General features: G+C 39.4%; 1 protein-coding gene across 1 annotated transcript in view; it reads left to right on the top strand.

Moving 5' to 3' along the window:
- Positions 1-17,619, top strand: part of RNASET2 (ribonuclease T2) — a 72,691-nt gene that overhangs the window by 7,230 nt on the left and 47,842 nt on the right. Inside the window, exons 4-5 of the mRNA XM_036768214.1 lie at positions 14,293-14,463; positions 16,360-16,456. Of these exons, the coding sequence (XP_036624109.1) occupies positions 14,293-14,463; positions 16,360-16,456 (268 nt within the window). The remainder of the gene's footprint in view (positions 1-14,292; positions 14,464-16,359; positions 16,457-17,619) is intronic.

Below are 17,619 nucleotides of genomic sequence, written 5' to 3' on the forward strand. Positions count from 1 at the left end.
TTTCCTCCTCCTATTCAATTCTCAATCTAGTCTGTTGTCCATTCACAGTGTCTGTTCCAGGTGGATGACTACTGGTGGACCAGCTTTAATTCAGTTCAACAAGCATTTAGTAAATCCTCCCTATCTGGGGAACCCTAAAACTATAAGGAAATTCTCCCATTGAAATAAATTGGATTCAGACCATGCCAGTTAAGTAGCTGCTTCTGAACACCAGGGAAGTAATAGTATGATGTGACTGTAAGCTGGGTACATTTGGGCATGCCCAGTTTGCCTAACACAGAGGTGCCCTTGAGGGGCCTTTTAATCATGTCTAGGTTGGCCAACATGCAGGTCTCTTCATATCCTATCACTTGGGTGGGGATGCTTTACCCACGGGAGGGAGATCAGAGTTCACCCACAGAACAGAGTGAGAGGGAAAGATCTTTCCTTCCCCTCCTCCCCCTCTTTTACCTCTACTTCAAGAAATGGGTCTGAAATGAGTCCAAACAAATGAACTTGTTTCTATTCCTCTGTTTCAGGTGCCTGAGGTGATTGATCCTCTCACTAAACGGAAGTTCAAACCATGGTGACCTGTAGCCAGGATTGCAGGCAGGATGGTACAGCCAGCTAGCCCCACATGGAAGCCCTGAGAAGCCAGGGTGCTTCAGACTTGAGCACCAGGGAGTTTTGGACTTGGAACTGTGACTGTGCTCCATAGGGAGTGCGCTTTCTCCTGCTTTGAGACTGAGATAGTACAAAAGCTGGGGGGAGGGGGGAGGGCAGGGATTATGCCTTCCATGTATTGAATAAGTACATATATTTATGATTAATCTGTTAGTGGCCAATAGAACTGGGGTGCAGAGAATCTCCCCTACGTTTGAGGGAACAAACTCTTTAAAGGTGCCAGAGAACCCTGAGAGTAGGGTAAAATCTAATGTACCTAGCCTTCCAGGAGGTAGGGGCAAGGGTATGGGTAGTAAATGTATAAAAAGAGCACTGAATTTGGATTCTGAAGATGCAGGTCTGGGGCCTGGATCCCTTGGGACCCTGGATAGGCTGGTAAAAGTTTAACAACTAGGACTCTGAAAAAGAAACAAAATATAGCCAGAACACACTATTTAGTTTAATCTGCATCATTAAGATTTTCTCCATTACTTTTCTTAATTCTAGACAATCAACAAAACAGTCAATCAAGCCCTGATTTGTAACAGATTTCTGACACTGAAAATTTAGCAACGGGAAGTTCTCCAGCACACTCCAGCCACTTTTGGTTTTACTTACTGCCTATCTGACAATTGAGGGAGAGGCATTTACCTTTACTAGACTTCTATTTCTTTATAAAATGGAGTTGAGCAGGAGCAGGGAGTTACATTTTCTCTAAGGTACCTTTAAGTCTTACATTCTATAGTCATAGACTAAGTCTAACCAATTATCCCCAGTCCTAATTTGCAGTTTGCACTGGATAAGAGGAAAAGGGCCACTTCATCTGGATTTAGAGTCTAACACCTTTTGGTGAGAGTCCTTAGATGGTAGGTGGTTTGCATAAAATCAGCAAGGTTCCTTTCTCCAGGAGTAATAACCCTTTTAAAAGAAGCATTTGGCTTATGAGCGTAGGGCTAGAATTGGAACTATACAGGAGAATGCTGAGGGGGTTAACTTCTGCTGACCTTGGGACAGAGTCATCATTTCCTTAGTGGTTTCTGTGCCCCAAACCTTAAATACCTCAGAGTACAGGACTAAGGAACAGACCTGCACAGCAGAGAGGAACAGACAAAAACAAAGGAAAACCACCCAAGAATTCTAGACATCTATATATAGCCACCACAAGATAGTCTTGTATAGTTCAGTCTTTCTGTTTCTCGCTCCTTTTCCCTTAAGAGATAGAGTTTTCTTGGTAAAGGCACCAGAGTGGCTTGCCACTTCCTTCTCCAGCATATCACCTTTTGTCAGAACTCTCCACTATGATCTATCCATCTTGGGGTAACCCTGCATGGCATAGCTCAGAGTTCCATTGAGCTACACAAGCCCCTCCACCATGACAAGACAGTGATCCAGGAGGGGTATAATTACCTATTCCTAGCCTATAATAAACACTAGTCCAGAGGTAGTGATTATCCTTGACTTTTATATACTGACTTCAGGCAATCAACCTTAAAAAAAGAGGTTGGCGCTCTCATTAAGGTTTAGTAGTAGCTTCTGTTCCCTATAGCTTAGTCGTCCCTATAGCTTAGTCGTCCTACCTCCCTGAGATAACAAGAAATCCAAAACTTATTAGGGAGAGTTCTGAGGATCTGGGTACAAGTTGTTTAAAAACTAAATAATCTCTGTTATTCTGAAACAAAAGTAGCAATCATCTTTTATCTAACAAAGGGAAACAAGGACTGGCTTGTGATTTTATGGGCATAGGGAACCTCCCAGGTGAGGAAACTCTCTCCCAATATAGGTTGGCACCTTCTTGGCTACTTTTAGTCCTAGACGTCTGAGACATTTAGTAACTTGTCCAGGGTCACGCACGCAGTGTGTGTCGGAGGCTGTAGATGAGCCTTGTTCTTCTGGGCTTCAAAGCCAGCTTCATGATACTGACTCTCAGATGCTATCTGGTCAGAATTTAATATACCTCTATGATTTATGTCGAATAAAAAGGGTGACCTTAGGAAATGAAATCCTTCTTTTCCTAGGGTAGCCTGCCTTGGAGGTGGGAAAGTTTGCATGAGAGACAGACCTTGAGTCCACCTACTAGTTAGTTAGATAGATAGACAGACAGACAGACAGACAGATAGATAGATAGATAGATAGATAGATAGATAGATGGACAAATAAACAAGTGAATGTATAGATAGATGAACAAATGAATGAGTAAATAGATGGATAGATAAATGAATGAAAAAGTAGATGGATAGACGAACAAATGGATGAATAAATAGATGAATAGATAGATGAACAAATGAATGAATGAAGAGATGGATGGATGGATAGATAGATAGATAGATAAATGTAGTGATCAGTAGAAGGAATCAGATTGCAGCCAAGAGATAAGCCATGAGAAATTTACAGAGACCAATCTAGTGTTCCAGTATAGTGGGAGCAGGCCCAGCAGGGATCAACAGCTTCCGGGTAGTAAGAACTGGAGTACAGGAGGCCAGGCCTGACTCAGGCTGGTCAGTCAGGCTCAGTAGTGGAATGAGATGAGAAACAAACCATCTAGCAATTAACAAAAAAGTCTTAATCAATCATAGCATGGAAAGGATATTCAACAAGGATACAGTATTGATTGAGCACAATTTTCCTGCCTCTCTGTGTTGGCCATTCTAATGATCTAGTCAAGCCTGAGAGAAGAGTTCCTGACTCCTCATGCCCTGGATTTTATGTGTGAGCCACTAAGAAGTCATATCAGTGTCATATTTAGAGCCTTAGTCCCCTGGGCCAATTAAGATTCAATGATGGTTTTGATATTTTTCATGGAAAAATTCACATTACCTGCAAATGATAGGGCTAGTCCAGATCCATAGGAGGATTCTGTCAGATATTACTCATACCCCAAGGCCCAGAGGATGGAAGTCATCTGGGTGCCCATTTTTCCCCTTAGCAAAGTTGCTTCCCTTCCCGCTCTTCCAATTAGCTGGGTAGTCAAACATGTTGGTTCTTCATCTGTTGGTTTAAATTTAATTTAACTACCAGAAAACCCTGTAGACCAATGCTCACTTACTTGGGTATTTTATTTAAGGTTTACAAATGGAGAGGATAGGGGAAAACCTATTCCTTACTCTAGAGAAACTAGAGATTTGATCATCAGGACCTACTTTGCGGGCTCTGAGCTGCTAGGACAAAGTGGGAGAGCAACATTAGACATACAATTCTGACTTATGAATTGGGGATTCATCTACTTTTATTTTTTTCCTTTTTTATTTTTGGTAATTAAAAAGATTTTAAACAAATACAAAATGAGGGGGAAAAAACCATTGCAATGTACACAGCAGACCATAAGAGAGTATTCACTATAAAACAATAAATTTCCATTTCAAGAAAACCTATATAATAAATAGTACACAATTTTCAAAGCTGCCTAGCTTTTCTTTGCTTCCTTGTTGGTTTTCTTTTGTTCTCTGCTGTGCACTTTTTACTTTATTTTTCCCCTTCCTCCCCCCCACCGTAAAGAAGGCTACAATTAAGTGTAGATATATATATGTATATATACATATATATGTATGTATACACATAGATGTCTATAAACATACACACATATACATATATACTCACACACATATGTGGAGATCATACTATGCTTATTTCCTCCCATCATCTGTTTCTCCAAAAGTGAATAACATCTTCCTTCATATGTCCAAGTCTTTCCATATTTTTCTAAATCAACCAACTCATCATTTCCTACACTACAGCAATATTCCAACCAATCACATCCTATCTAAGAGATTGTCTATGAAAAATTTTTCCCCAATTTTCTGCATTCCTTCTGTTCTTGGCTGCATAGGTTTTATTTATACAAGAAAATTTTAATTTAAAATAATTTAAATTATCCTTTTTGTACTTCAACAATGCTCTTGTCTTATAATATAGTTAAAGGTCTGACACTACTGAATCTACTTCCTTTACATCTTTTTTCCCTGGTTTCTTTGAAGTTCCTGACTTTCCGTTCATCCAAATGAACTTTGTTACCATTTTTTCTAACTCAGTAAAATATTTTAGTAATTTAAGTGGGATGGCATTAAAGAGATTAGTGAGGTTAAATTGTTGTTTTAAAAATTATATTGGTTTTACCTGCCCATGAATAATAAATATTACTTCAATTATTAAGATCTTAGTTTATTTGTATAAAAAGCATTTTATGTTTATATTCATATAGTTCCTGTGTCTGGCAGGTATATGCTCAGGTATTTTATACTGTCTAGGTATTTTAAATGGCCTATTGAATAATATTGCTGACACATAGTGTAGCTTCTCTATTTTTCACTTTTGATTAAATCTATTTTAACTTTAACTTTGTCTGAGATCATGTTTTCTATCCCTGTTTTCTTTACATAAAAATTACATTAAATTCTGTTTCTGCCCTTTATTTTATCTTTATGTATATCTCTCATTTTTATACTGTTACCTGAAAGCAACATATTGTTGAATTCAAATTTTTAATCTGCCATCCATTTCCTTTTTATGGGTAAATTCATGCCATTCACATTTTAAGCCACAATTACTTTTGTGTTTTCCTCCTTCCTATTTTTCCTCCCTATCCTTCTTAACCTATTTACCTTATCCCTGCTCTGCTTTACTTCAACCTTTCACCTACTTTTAGAAATAAGTCAGGAGCCAGTGAAATGTCAGTATAAATAAAGAGTGTGGGTAGCTTACTTTCATTTTTAAACCACTGGCCACTATTAGGTTCAAATGAAAGGTCATTCCCCTAAAGGAGAACATCTGAAAAAATACCAAGCCCCAACAAAGGAGAGGCAGTTTTCTTCTACACCCTGTCTCCAACCAACCCACAGGCAGCCAACCACCTTGACAGCACCACCTGCTTCCTGTACCAGGAAGCCTCCCTTTTTCTCCCTAATGCTGTCTCAAAACTTAGAGCCACTCACTCATCATTTCATGTGGGAAAGCTATTTCTGTAGTTCTGTAACCTAGTGGTACCTTTTCATTGATGACTTGCATTTGAGAAGTATCCAAAATAACCATCAAAGACATTTGTAACTAGAAATGAAGTGATTTGTTTTTCTATTCAAATGAAGGATAAAAGATGGAGGCCGAGGGCTCTCTTGGTACCCATGACTTGCTAAAAGAACTAGAAGAAAGCCTCCAGCGTATTGAGTGGACCCTTTAAAGGTGGCACCATGGATAGAACTCTGGACAGGGAGTCAGGAAGATTGGAGTTCAAATCCAGCCTCAGATAACTTAATAGCTCTATGATCCTGGGCAAGTGACTTAATTGGTCTGCTTCAGTTTCTTCATCTGTAAAATGAGGAAATAATATGTGGAGGATAGTTGTGAGGATCAATTTAGATATTTGTAAAGGTGCTTTGCAAACCTTAAAATGCTGTAAAACTGCTAGCTGGTATTAGTAATGACTCAGCTTAAGAAAGTGTAGAGAGGTTTAGAAAACTGGCAGAGCAAGAACTATTAAAAAATAATAGCACCGTTTCTGAGCTATTCAGTCTTTTTAGCCTACTTATTAGTTTTCCATAGGTGGTAGTCAGCCTGCTCTCTATGAAAAAATACAGCAGGTTCTGCTTCATTTTTTGTCTTTGCATTGGCAGAATCTAGAACCGTGTTTGGCACAGAATAAGGAATTAATAAATGCTTGTTGATTGATTGAGTGCTCAATATGTACAAAGAACCATGCCAGGAATTGCAAATTATCATCTATATCATAGAGACTATGGCCTGAAGAAAGGCCACACACAACTTCGGTAAATATTAACTATTGGTAGGTTTACTTTTTATTTCAAAAGCCCAAATGCTTTCAACCCCTTCTAAAAAATTAAAGAAACAGTAATTTAGAGTTTGAAGAGATCAGCTTTTTCCCAGAAGCAGAATAATGGAATTCTATGTTGAAGATTTTTTTTAAAGTATAACATTTCAGACACCAAGACAGGCTATTTAGAAAAATCTTTTTAGATAATGAAGTCTTTTCTGCCACTTCTAAAACCATATGACATAGGTGGCTTCTCACTGTGTACTAAGCTGATTCTAACTGGGATGTACATTCTAGATTTTATTTAATAAGAAGTTCTTTCAGGCTTTAAAATAAAGCCTTCTAACTATGAAGTTAAAGTAAGATGATTTATAAGTCCCACGTTACATGATTTCTCACCAAGGAGTAAAATGAATCTGGTGTTTATTGAACATTTTGGATTTCTATGCTGTTTGTTTTATTTTTGTTCTGTGTTCCAAAAAATTTCTTCCGTGCGATTCCAAATATAAAATGTGACATCTTTTCGAAAAACAATCACTTTTCAAGAAAACACTTGACTGTTCTTTTCAGCTCCTTTCCTGGCCCAGTTTAGGCAAAACCATAATTCAAATAAAAACAGTCTCTGAAAGACAGGTGCAGTTTTCATAATAGCATTTCAGACTGTGGTAAAGCTCAAATGTTCCAGTCAGAAAAGCAGTGATTAAAATCCAAGGAAACACATAAGCACACTTAAAATGTGCCACTTTCTCCATTTTTTATTATATATCTATCTATCCATTATATTATATATCTATCTATCCATTATATACATATATGTATACAGGCACATATATGCCCATTTTCCATTATAATTTTCCACTCCATTCCTTATAAGGAATTTTTTAAATTAGATTTTACAGTTTTTGAATTTTTAAATTATAAATATTGTAGCAAGTGAATACAGTACTACATTATATGAATATGAATATATGCTTCTTCAATTAGCTAGCTAATTGAGGGGCAGTGTAGAGTGCAATGGATATACTGTTGCTTCATATCTCATTTCTAACACTAGCTGTGAGACCAAGGGCAAGTCATTTAACATCTCTGAGCCTCAATTTCCCCAACTGTAGAAGAGAGAATTGGACAGGATGACCTCTAAGGTCCCTTCCATGATCTTAACTTCTAGAATCACAGAATCCTGAATTGAAAGGAACTAGAAAAATCCTCTAAATCATCCCTTACCCAAAGTATGGATTTTCCCTACAATATTCCACACAAGAAGTTAGCACATTCTCTGCTAGAATACTTCCAATGACAGAGAATTCATCACTGAAGGCAGCCCATTTTGTTTGGGGACAGTTCTAATTTTTATTCATTCTAATGATAATTCATACACACACACACACACAGACACACACACATGTAAAACTTTAAATTATACATCCATCCCTCTTAAAATGTAGAAGCCAGTACTAAACCCAATAACCCATATGTTGCCTGACCAATGGAAAATAGAATTTGTTCTAGACATTATCCTTCTGTCAGTGTAGCCAGAGAGTGCAATAATTTTTTTACCATCATATTTCTGTTGAGTTTTCAGGCAACCATAACACCAAATGCCACATATGATTTGCTATGTGGTCACATTTTCCCTCACTCTCTACAAAGATCATAGTGTCATAGATTAAGAGCTTGGAGGTCATTGAGTCCAACTCTATCAGTGTACAAAGGAGGAAACTAAAAACTAGAGAAGCTAACTTATTTACCTAGGGTCACATGACTAGTAAGTGTTGGAGGAAGGATCTGAACCCTGGTCTTCCTGACTCCAATTTTTTTTTCAACTTAACTATGGGGTTTTACCTTTATTCCTATTACTTATCAACTTGTTAGATTTGGTCCTGTCAAATTCTCGGTATTGCCATCCACTGTTTTTTCTGCCAGCTTAGTTCTATATGCAAATTTGGTAGGCATGCCAACTCTACTTTTACTCAAGAGTTTGATTAAAATGCTGAAGAAAATATGACCAAAAACAGTGCCTTGCCAGTAGAGATAGTCCCTGAAGATGGCCATTGATCATTTATCAACATATTTTGTGTGTGATCTTTCTACTCTTCCAAATCCACTGAATTGCACGTTGAAACATCATCTTAAATAAATTCTAAAATGTACCTTTCAGTTAGGCTCAGCTTTGTATATAGACAGAGAGTAAGAAATCACCAATGTCATAAGGTTTTAAAAGTTGCTAACAGGGCTTAGTTACCCAAAAAAGGGTTTCCTGAACAGTTCATTTTGATATCTGAAATTTTGACATTAGAGCTTCATTCCTTTGGGTTATAGAATTATCTCTTATTAAGATAATGATAGCACCATTAGACCTAGACAAAACTGTGAAATTTTATTTTAATACCCTTCCGTCTTACCTTCAATGCTCTTTTCTTCCTTCCTTCTTCTTCTACTTCTCTGCAGCATTTGACACTATTGATTCGGAAAGCCTCTCGTCCCCAGATTTTTTTCTGTCTATCCAACCCCTTCTCAGTCTCCTTTGCTGATTCTTCCTATGTGGTATGTCCATTCATTTGGGGAGTGGGGCAGAGTGTCCTCCAGGGCTCTGTCCTTCTCCTTTTTCTTCTCATTTGATGACCCATCAGCAACCATGAGTTCAATGATCATCTCTAGACAGACGATTCTCTCAGATCTATATAATCAGCCTAAATCCCTCTCCTAAGATACAGTTCTACATCACCAGCTGCTTTTTTGGGCATCACAAACTGGATGATGCATATGCACCCTAAACTCAACGTGTTCAAAACAGAGCTAATTATCTTCCCCCTTCTTCCCCATCCAAGCCTCATTTCTGCCAAACTTCCCTATTTCAAAGGATGTGAACAGGCAATTTTTTGAAGGAAGAAATCAAAGCTATATATAGTTAGGAAAAAATTGGCCTAAATCATTATTGATTAGAGAAATGCAAATCAACTGCAAAAGACTTATGAAGGAAGATGCTCCACACCTCCAGAGAAAGAACTGATATATAGAGTTATGTATTGTGTGTACGTATGTGTATATGTATATATACATACATACACATGTGTGTATGTATGTATATATACATATACATGTATGTGTGAAATGCTGGCTTTCTCTAGTGCAGGATTGGGAGGGAGGAAAGGAAACATCTTGGAACTTAAACGTAACAAAAAATATGTATTTTTAAAGATTAAAACCCCCTCAGGTATTTCCATTACCTGAGCCTTCCAAGACTTTAACCTGAGTGTCATTCTCAACTTCTCACCCTCACTCTTCCTCACTCACCCTCACTCCTCCTCACTCTCACTTCCTTTCCTCTCCAATCACCTTCCTAGTTCTGGTCCTCATCACCTCTCTTCTAATAGGCTATTGCCTATCTCCAGTCTTTGTTCACTGTAATCCATCCTCCACTCATCTGCCAAGGTGATTTTTTTTTTCTAAATCCTAGGCCTGACCATGAAACCCCCTGCTCAGTGAGCCCCAGTGCCTCCCTATTACTTCCAGGATCAAATATAAACACCTTTATTAGGCATTAAAACTTTTTTTAATACCTCCCCCTTTCTACCTTTTTAATATTCTTATACTGCACTCCTCCTCTCCCTCCATATACTCTATGATTTAGTTTAGTTAGGCTTACTTGATGCCCCTTTGCACGTAACAGCCGTCTTCCATTTTTGTGCTTTTGATTATCCTCTATGCCTGGAAGGCTTGGGTGCCCTCATCTCCCCTTCATGGTTGCTCCAGATTTCTTCAAGACTCACTCCAAATCCCTTCTCCTATAGAAATCTTTCCTGGTCCCCTAAGGTGAGAGCACGTTCCATTCTCAGATTATTTTATATTTATACTGTATTTATCTTGTATATACCCAATTATTTATATGTTATTTTCTCCATTCAAATGTAAATTGCATGAGGCTGGGATTGTTTTAGCCCCTTTTTTGTATCCCCATTGCTTAGAACAATGCCTGTTACATAGTAATAATAAATTAAGAAATGCTTGCCAACTGAACAATTGACATCCTGTATGCCATTTCCACTTAGCCTTTCAACTCTCATCTAGCTTTCAACTCATTTTCCCCAACGTGTCATCATGACAAGGTAGGAATACTTTGTGGGGGTATTTACATTTTAATAAAGAATTGAAATTTCTGCTGCCTTGATAAATTGTAAGGGAGATGTTTGGGGACCGGATGGCTGATCTATACCCCTTAGCCAACTGATACCCTACTAGGAAAGGTAGGCTCCTATATTTACACATCAGTTCAACTCATTAGATTTATCAGGTGCCTACTATGTGCAAGGCATTGGGCTAGACTTTCAGGATACAAAGAAGAAAAATACCTTAGCTCCCAACCTTCAGGGATGTTCAGTTCAACAAGGGAATGAGATATGCACAAATAAACACAGTCTAAGTTGAATAAGAAATGCACCTAGCAGGAGTGAGATCACTTCTTGCAATGTAAATTCATTCATCAGATTCCTTCCAACTTGACAGGAATAGGTTTTGGTATGCTGAAGAACAGAAACACAAAGCATGCTACCCACTCCCTCTTGGGGAGAAGAAGGAGGGAAGTTTAATAAACATGGACAGTGGTTTGGAAGACAAAGTTGGAGCATGCCTGCAGAAAAGTTTCTCCGTCTTAATCTTTTTTTTTTTAATCTTGCTTCCAGAATATAACAAAATATCTTCCTCCTGACTATTCCATATTCTCTTTTTTTCAAACCTGCCAAAGAGAGCAACCTTGTATTGACTCTAATGCTGTGTCTACTAGTAAGTGCATTCTCCAAGATCAGTCTCATAATCACTCTTGAAGCAAGCCAGACAATTTTCAATATATCTATTTGGGAGAGCAGCAGTTACACTGCAACAGAGGTCTTTGGTTCCCAGAACATCAGTGATGCCTTTCATTTTCATCTCTCAGGCAAATTCAATAGAAATTGAAGTATGTATTTTCCTTCGATAAAAGACTTTTGGAATTGTTTGTATTGCGGAGTACTTGTTTGTAACTGCCAAATGCAGTTCTCAGGGTTTCCATTCTGGTTATTATTCAGTAGCACCTAGGGAATATTTTCTGAAAAGAAAATGAAAATATCATAGAAATGGTGATTGTTGTTTTAAAGTCTACTCTCTGACCCTTGAAAATGCAGCATTTACAAGTTTTTGTTAATTATTTTGCATCTGTCTAATCCACAGCTGAAGATGCAGCTATACTTTTTCAGTCAAGTTGGCATTTGTTTTATAATTCCTATTACTGTATCAAGCAAAAATAGCTTGAGTCTGAAGTTCTTCATGAGGGATTGGGTCCATTGTCTGTTGAGATCTTTTTGTATCTCATTATTGCCATCCAGTGTTTTTAATCTCTTCCTCCCAGCTCTGTGTCATATGCAAATTTGGGAGGCATGCATCTATACTTTCATTCAAGAGTTTAATTAAAACCTTGAAGAGAACATGGTCAGGAACAGAACCCTGTACCTTTTCCAGGCAGTCCCGAACTTATAACCGTAGACTCTTGAGAGCTGGAGAAGCCATCAGAGGGCATCTACTTTGGCCCCCTACCTGAAGCACAAGGACGTTTCACCATATCCCTGACAAATGGCCATCCAGACTCTGAGTAACATCCCTCTTGATATGATCCTAGGATGGCATAGTTTTGGGTTCCCTCACCTTCCTGGTCATTCTTCTTTCAGTGAGTTCCATTTTGGTGTATGTGGTTCATACTTCAGAAGTGTTTTACACCTTTCCCTCTATACAGCTCTTGCATATTCTCCCTTCTCTTCTCTGACACTGCCCTCAGCCTGGTGTAGGTGCTCAGCACTTCATGCCTGGACTATTAGAGTAGGCTGCTGGGGGGTCTGCCTGACTCTTCTCTCCCTGCTCCAGTCCAGCTTCCACTCAGCCCTCAAAGTAATCTTCCTAAAGCCCGGGTCTGTTCACTTCACTTCCCCTCCTCAATAAACTCTAGTGGCTCTCTATCACCTCCAGATCAAATATAAAATCTTCTATTTGGCATTCAAAGTCCTTTATCACTTCCCCCTACCCAAATTTTCCAGTCTTCTTACACTACCTCCACGCACTCTTCCATCCAGTAGGGAGCAGAAGGGAGCAGACCAATCCTTTCTCTGAAGGGAGGTACTGAGCTGATGGTGCATCATTCTATGTCAGTCTAACAGAATAAAGTTGGTCTCACTCCTGTACTCCTCACTCCCCCTTCCTAGAGAAGGGTGGAGTCTGCTCTAGGCCAGTAACGTTTACCAATTCCTTTGAATTCCTCAATAATAATAAATTGCCCTTGATACCTGAATTTCAGTGCCAAGCATATTTCTAACAGTAAGGAGTCAAGGGTAACACCTAGGTCATGAGCCTGGGTGACTGGGAAGATGGTGATGCCTGGGACAGTAAGATGAAAGTTTGCAAGAGGGGAGGGCTTGGGAGGAATGATAAAGAGTTTCATTTTGGACCTGTTGAGTTCAAGATGTCTAAAGGACATCCTGGCAGCTAGGTGGTACAGTGGATAGAGCACTGGGCCTGGAGTCAGGAAGACTCCTATTCCTGAGTTCAAATTTCAACCCTCAGATATTTACTAGCTGTGTGACCCTGGGCTAGTCACTTAACCCTGTTTGTCTCCGTTTCCTCATTGTAAAATGAGCTGGAGAAGGAAATGGCAAACCAATCTTGTCTCTTTGCCAAGAAAACACCAAATGGGGCCATGAAGAGTCGAACAGGACTGAAAAATGACTGAACTGAACAATGTGACATTTATTTGAGATGTTCAATGGACAGTTGGAGATATTAGGCTGGAGGTCAACAGAGAGGTTAGGGCTGGATAAGTAGATTTGAGCATTTTGTCAGTATGGAGATGCTAACGAATACACCAGAGTTGATGAGATCTCCAAGTGAAATAGTATAGAGAGAAAAGAAGAGGGTTCTGGGGACACCCAGGGTTAGCTAGCATGACTTGGATAAAGTTTCAGCAAAGGAGCTCAAGAATAGGTAAGAAGAGGATCATGGGAAATAAGGTCATGAAAACCTTAAGAGAAGAGTCTTCAGGAGAAATGAGAGTAATCAACAGTATCAAAAGCTGCAGAGAAATCAAGAAGAATTGAGAAGTCTATCAGAACTGGAAATCAAGAGATCTTATTAACTTTGGAGAGAGCATTTCCATCGAATGATGAGGTCCCAGTCTATGAATCTTGAACAGCTAAGGATGTGGCACACACAAACTCCATAATGTAGGTCACCATAATTACTAACAGAAAACATGGTTCAAGAGGGATGGAAGGCTCTCAAGAATGAAATTCCACTAACAAAATTACAAATGATATCAACAAGCAAGATAAGGTGGAAGCTTCTAAAGAGAGAATCCAAGAATTCTTAGATATTTCCCTTCTCTCTTTCTCTCTCTCTCTCTCTCTCTCTCTCTCTCTCTCTCTCTCTCTCTCTCACACACACACACACACACACACACACACACACTCACACACACACTCAGATTTTCGATCTCCAGCGTCAGAAGGATCACCACTAAGCCTTTCCCACACCTACTCCCTTGAATCACAAGGAAGATCTTAGATTTGAAGTTCAGTGGATTAAGATTCAAATCAACAAATCAAGCCCTGTGGCACCACGATCCATTATTAAACAGCACTGCCCTAATTAAGACAAGATCTTGCAACTGCGAGAAAACTTTGTATCGACTGCCGAACGCGTTGTTTCTTAACCAAAGGTTGTACCTTAACCACCCAACCCAGAGTTTTGGGGAATGTCGCTTTCCCGGCTGGAGAAGAAAGAGGTATATTCAGCAAACTAGAAGGAAAGCAAGCAGGGAAGAAGGTTTTTTGTTTTTCTTTTTGTTTGTTTTTGCCCCGGGGCAAAACGGAACCGAGGAAAAAGGAGGAGCCAAAACCCCAGCTGTCATAGCCCGTCAGAATCACGTGTCCGAAATGGCTCAGGGGGCGGGCTGGAGTCCCGACAGTCGGGACTGTTTACGGAAACCTGGCCAGCTGGAGTCCGGCGCTGCGGCTTCAGGTTTCATGCTGCGCGTCCCCGTAAGCCAGGTATGCAGGGCGTGGGGCGGAGGCCGGGGCTCTGGCTTGTCCCTGGTACTGTGGATGCTTCGGAGCTGCCGGAGGTCTGGGGTCCAGGTGGACGCAGGACGCCAACCTGGGCGCCTGAGTCTTCCCCTGGCAACTGGCGTTGGGATCCCAAGTTCCAGCTCTCTGGAAACCCCGCGGAAGAGGCAGAGCCGGGAGCTGGCTCCTGCGGGCCCATCTCAGCCCCTCTTCTCCAAAAGGCTAAAGTCGGGGGGTTGTAGGAAATATTCAAAACAGCTACTCTGAGAACTTCTGCTGTGTTTGCGAAGGGCGTGGTGGGGTGGAAGTGGGGGGAAGTGAGTTTGAGCTGTAATCTTACTTTTTTAACTTTTCTTGTTTTGCTTGTCAAGAAGATTAAAACAACGGGGATTTGGGGGTGGGGTTAGGGGATTTCTAACTACTAAGTACAGTTCGGGAGTTTGAAGTTGTTAATGGCCAGTTCTTGGTTGCTTTTGAGGGGTGGCGTATGGGAGAGGGAGCACGGACCAGTAATTTCATCAAACTGCTGGGGGAACTCCAGGTGTGGAAACTTCCTACAACAATGCAGATTGGTAAATCTGTATATCTGTAAGTTATAGTGTTAGAAGCGCTGAGAGTTTAAAGGAACACAATTTATGTTGGCGGGGTGCGGACGTAGGGAAGGGGACTTTAAGCCGGGTCTTGCTGGTTTTAAGAATCCACTTTCCCAGGTTGTCTTTAGCACTCAGTCAAAAATAAAAGGTGTATTTCACTATTTCAGGAAAAAAAGCAGAAAGTGCACGCCCTAATAATTTTAGTGGTCTTACCTGGAAAGAGCACTGCTTTTTAGTCAGAAGAAATGAGTTAAAATCCTTCACCTCCTACTTACTAGCTCTGTGATTTTGCACAAATTAACTTAATCTCTCCAGCCTTCAGTATTCTCATCACTAAAATGAAGAGGTGGAATATATGATTTCTGATATCCCTTCCAGAGGTATAGTTTGTACTTCAAATGGAAAAGGCTAATTGTGATGCTTCTGTTTAGAAGTTAGCTGTGACTCTTAACTGCATTTTTGGAATAATTACATGGAAAGATCTCTGCCTCTGGAGTGAAGTTTATATCCCAGCTCTGAATGCCCAGGTTTCACATCATAGCTCTGCTATTCATGCCTTGTGAAGTTCTTGGGTCATCTCTTCATTCATTTATTTATTAGAAAACTGGGCCTCTGTATCTCACCCTGGCTGCTCACCTGCAGATTCCACTGCTGATATGCTTGGGAACCTTGACCTGTTCCTTTTCTTACCTGGGCCACTTTATCAAAACCTTCTTAGGTCATCCCTCCTTCCCCTTCCCAGAGGCCACCCATATTAATGTCCAAGGATATGTGATAGGTTTAGCTCTTGGCAATCTGGTACCCCCAATTTGAGAGATATGCTTGCCTCAGCCTCCCTGGCCTATGGGAATCCAACCCTGTACCATCATACCCAATTACTTAATCTTTTGGGGGCTTGGTTTTCTCATCCCGAAAATGGAGTGGTTTCGCTAGACCTCTGAGGTCCTTTCCACTTCTATATTTAAGGTTCTACAAAGTAAGCCTCAAAAAGAACTCTAGATATGTCAGGAAGAAGTTGCTAAATGGACATTTGAAATAGGACCCATTAAGTTGCTTCTCCATTTTTTTTAATTAAAAAAGCAATATTTTCATTTATCTTTTTCTGTGCTATCACCTAGACATCCTAATCCCAGTTTGTTCTAAGTGTGTTCTAAGAAGAGCTTGAACATAATACCGGTGCCTTATATAATGTACCATGTATTTTTGTGTTTTTCTAAGTATTTCTCAGAGGTTTTTAAACCCTTAACTTTTAACATGACTAATCTTACATGTCTTTTTCCCTTTTTAGAATTTAATACAATGAAGCCAACAACTCGCGTTTTTGTTCTGAGTTCCTTTTGTTTAGCTTTTTATTGTTTGTGCACTGCTGACAAATTCTACAATCGGTAAGTTATTTGTGGAAATAAAATTTCAAGTCAACTTTCCAAGATAATTTAATTGTATAACTAACATTGATGCGTGTAAAGAGTGCAAGGGTTTGGAGTCAGAGGGGTTGGTTTCAAATCCTGGCTCTTCTACATTCTACCGGTGTGGCCTGGAGCGAGTCACTTTAACTTTCTAGGCCTCAATGCAATCACATGAAAAATGGCAAAGGGCAGGGGAAGGTGAACTAGGTAGTGCGTTGGAATAGATGACTTATAGAGGCCCTTCCAGCTCTAAATCTCCGATTCTGTGCAGACACATGAGATAGTTAAGTGACAAGACAGGTTTTTGTCCTAAGTGAAAGGCGCTAAAGTAATTACTATACAAATTGAGAAGATAACGCATTGTTGGTGGGAGCCTTACTCATTTCTAGATTCTTTTCACTGACCACAGAAATAGCTGTTTCATCAGGTAGTTTCGTGGAAATTCTTAACCTTCTTGAAAATTGTCGTCTCCTCCATATTTTCTCCCCTCTCAAAGCCCCATTTAAAAAAAAAACACCAGTAAATTCATTTATGTACTTGTTACAAAAAAGAATTCTAACTTTCAAAATCCAAATTTTATTTGAATAACTAAAGATTGGAACCCGTGGGATATAATTTTATTCTAAAATAATATTTGCAAAGAAATTGGAAGGAAGATTTTACTTCATATTTTAAGTAGTTATTTCATTCTATGTGACTTGATGTTTAACTTAAGAATTTCAGTTTCTCTGCAAGTAGGGTGTTACTTCCTAATAATTCCACATTACAAAGATTCACATGGTCTCCTTTTTCACTCCAAGTTACTAAAAAATATGGCTCCAGGGTGATTTTTCTATTTTTTTTATCACTGGTTAGAGTTCAGGTACTTTAGAATTTATGATGGGCTTTTTTTCTCTCCCCCTTAGCTAGACTCCATCTTGAATATCACCGCTCAACTTCCTCATTATTGTCTTGACTTTGTACCGCTTCTTTAGTGGGGGACAGAGGGGAAAGAGGATAGATAGAGGTGGTTCTTCTCCGAGTAATTTCCTTTTTTCTTCCAAATTAATATTTGAAGAGAATAACAGCTCGTATACGTATATATGTATACGTACATACACGTATTTACATATACACATACAAGAATTCCTGTATATAGAGGG

The sequence above is a fragment of the Trichosurus vulpecula genome, chromosome 7, assembly GCF_011100635.1.
Source record: "Trichosurus vulpecula isolate mTriVul1 chromosome 7, mTriVul1.pri, whole genome shotgun sequence".
Lineage (NCBI taxonomy): Eukaryota > Metazoa > Chordata > Mammalia > Diprotodontia > Phalangeridae > Trichosurus > Trichosurus vulpecula.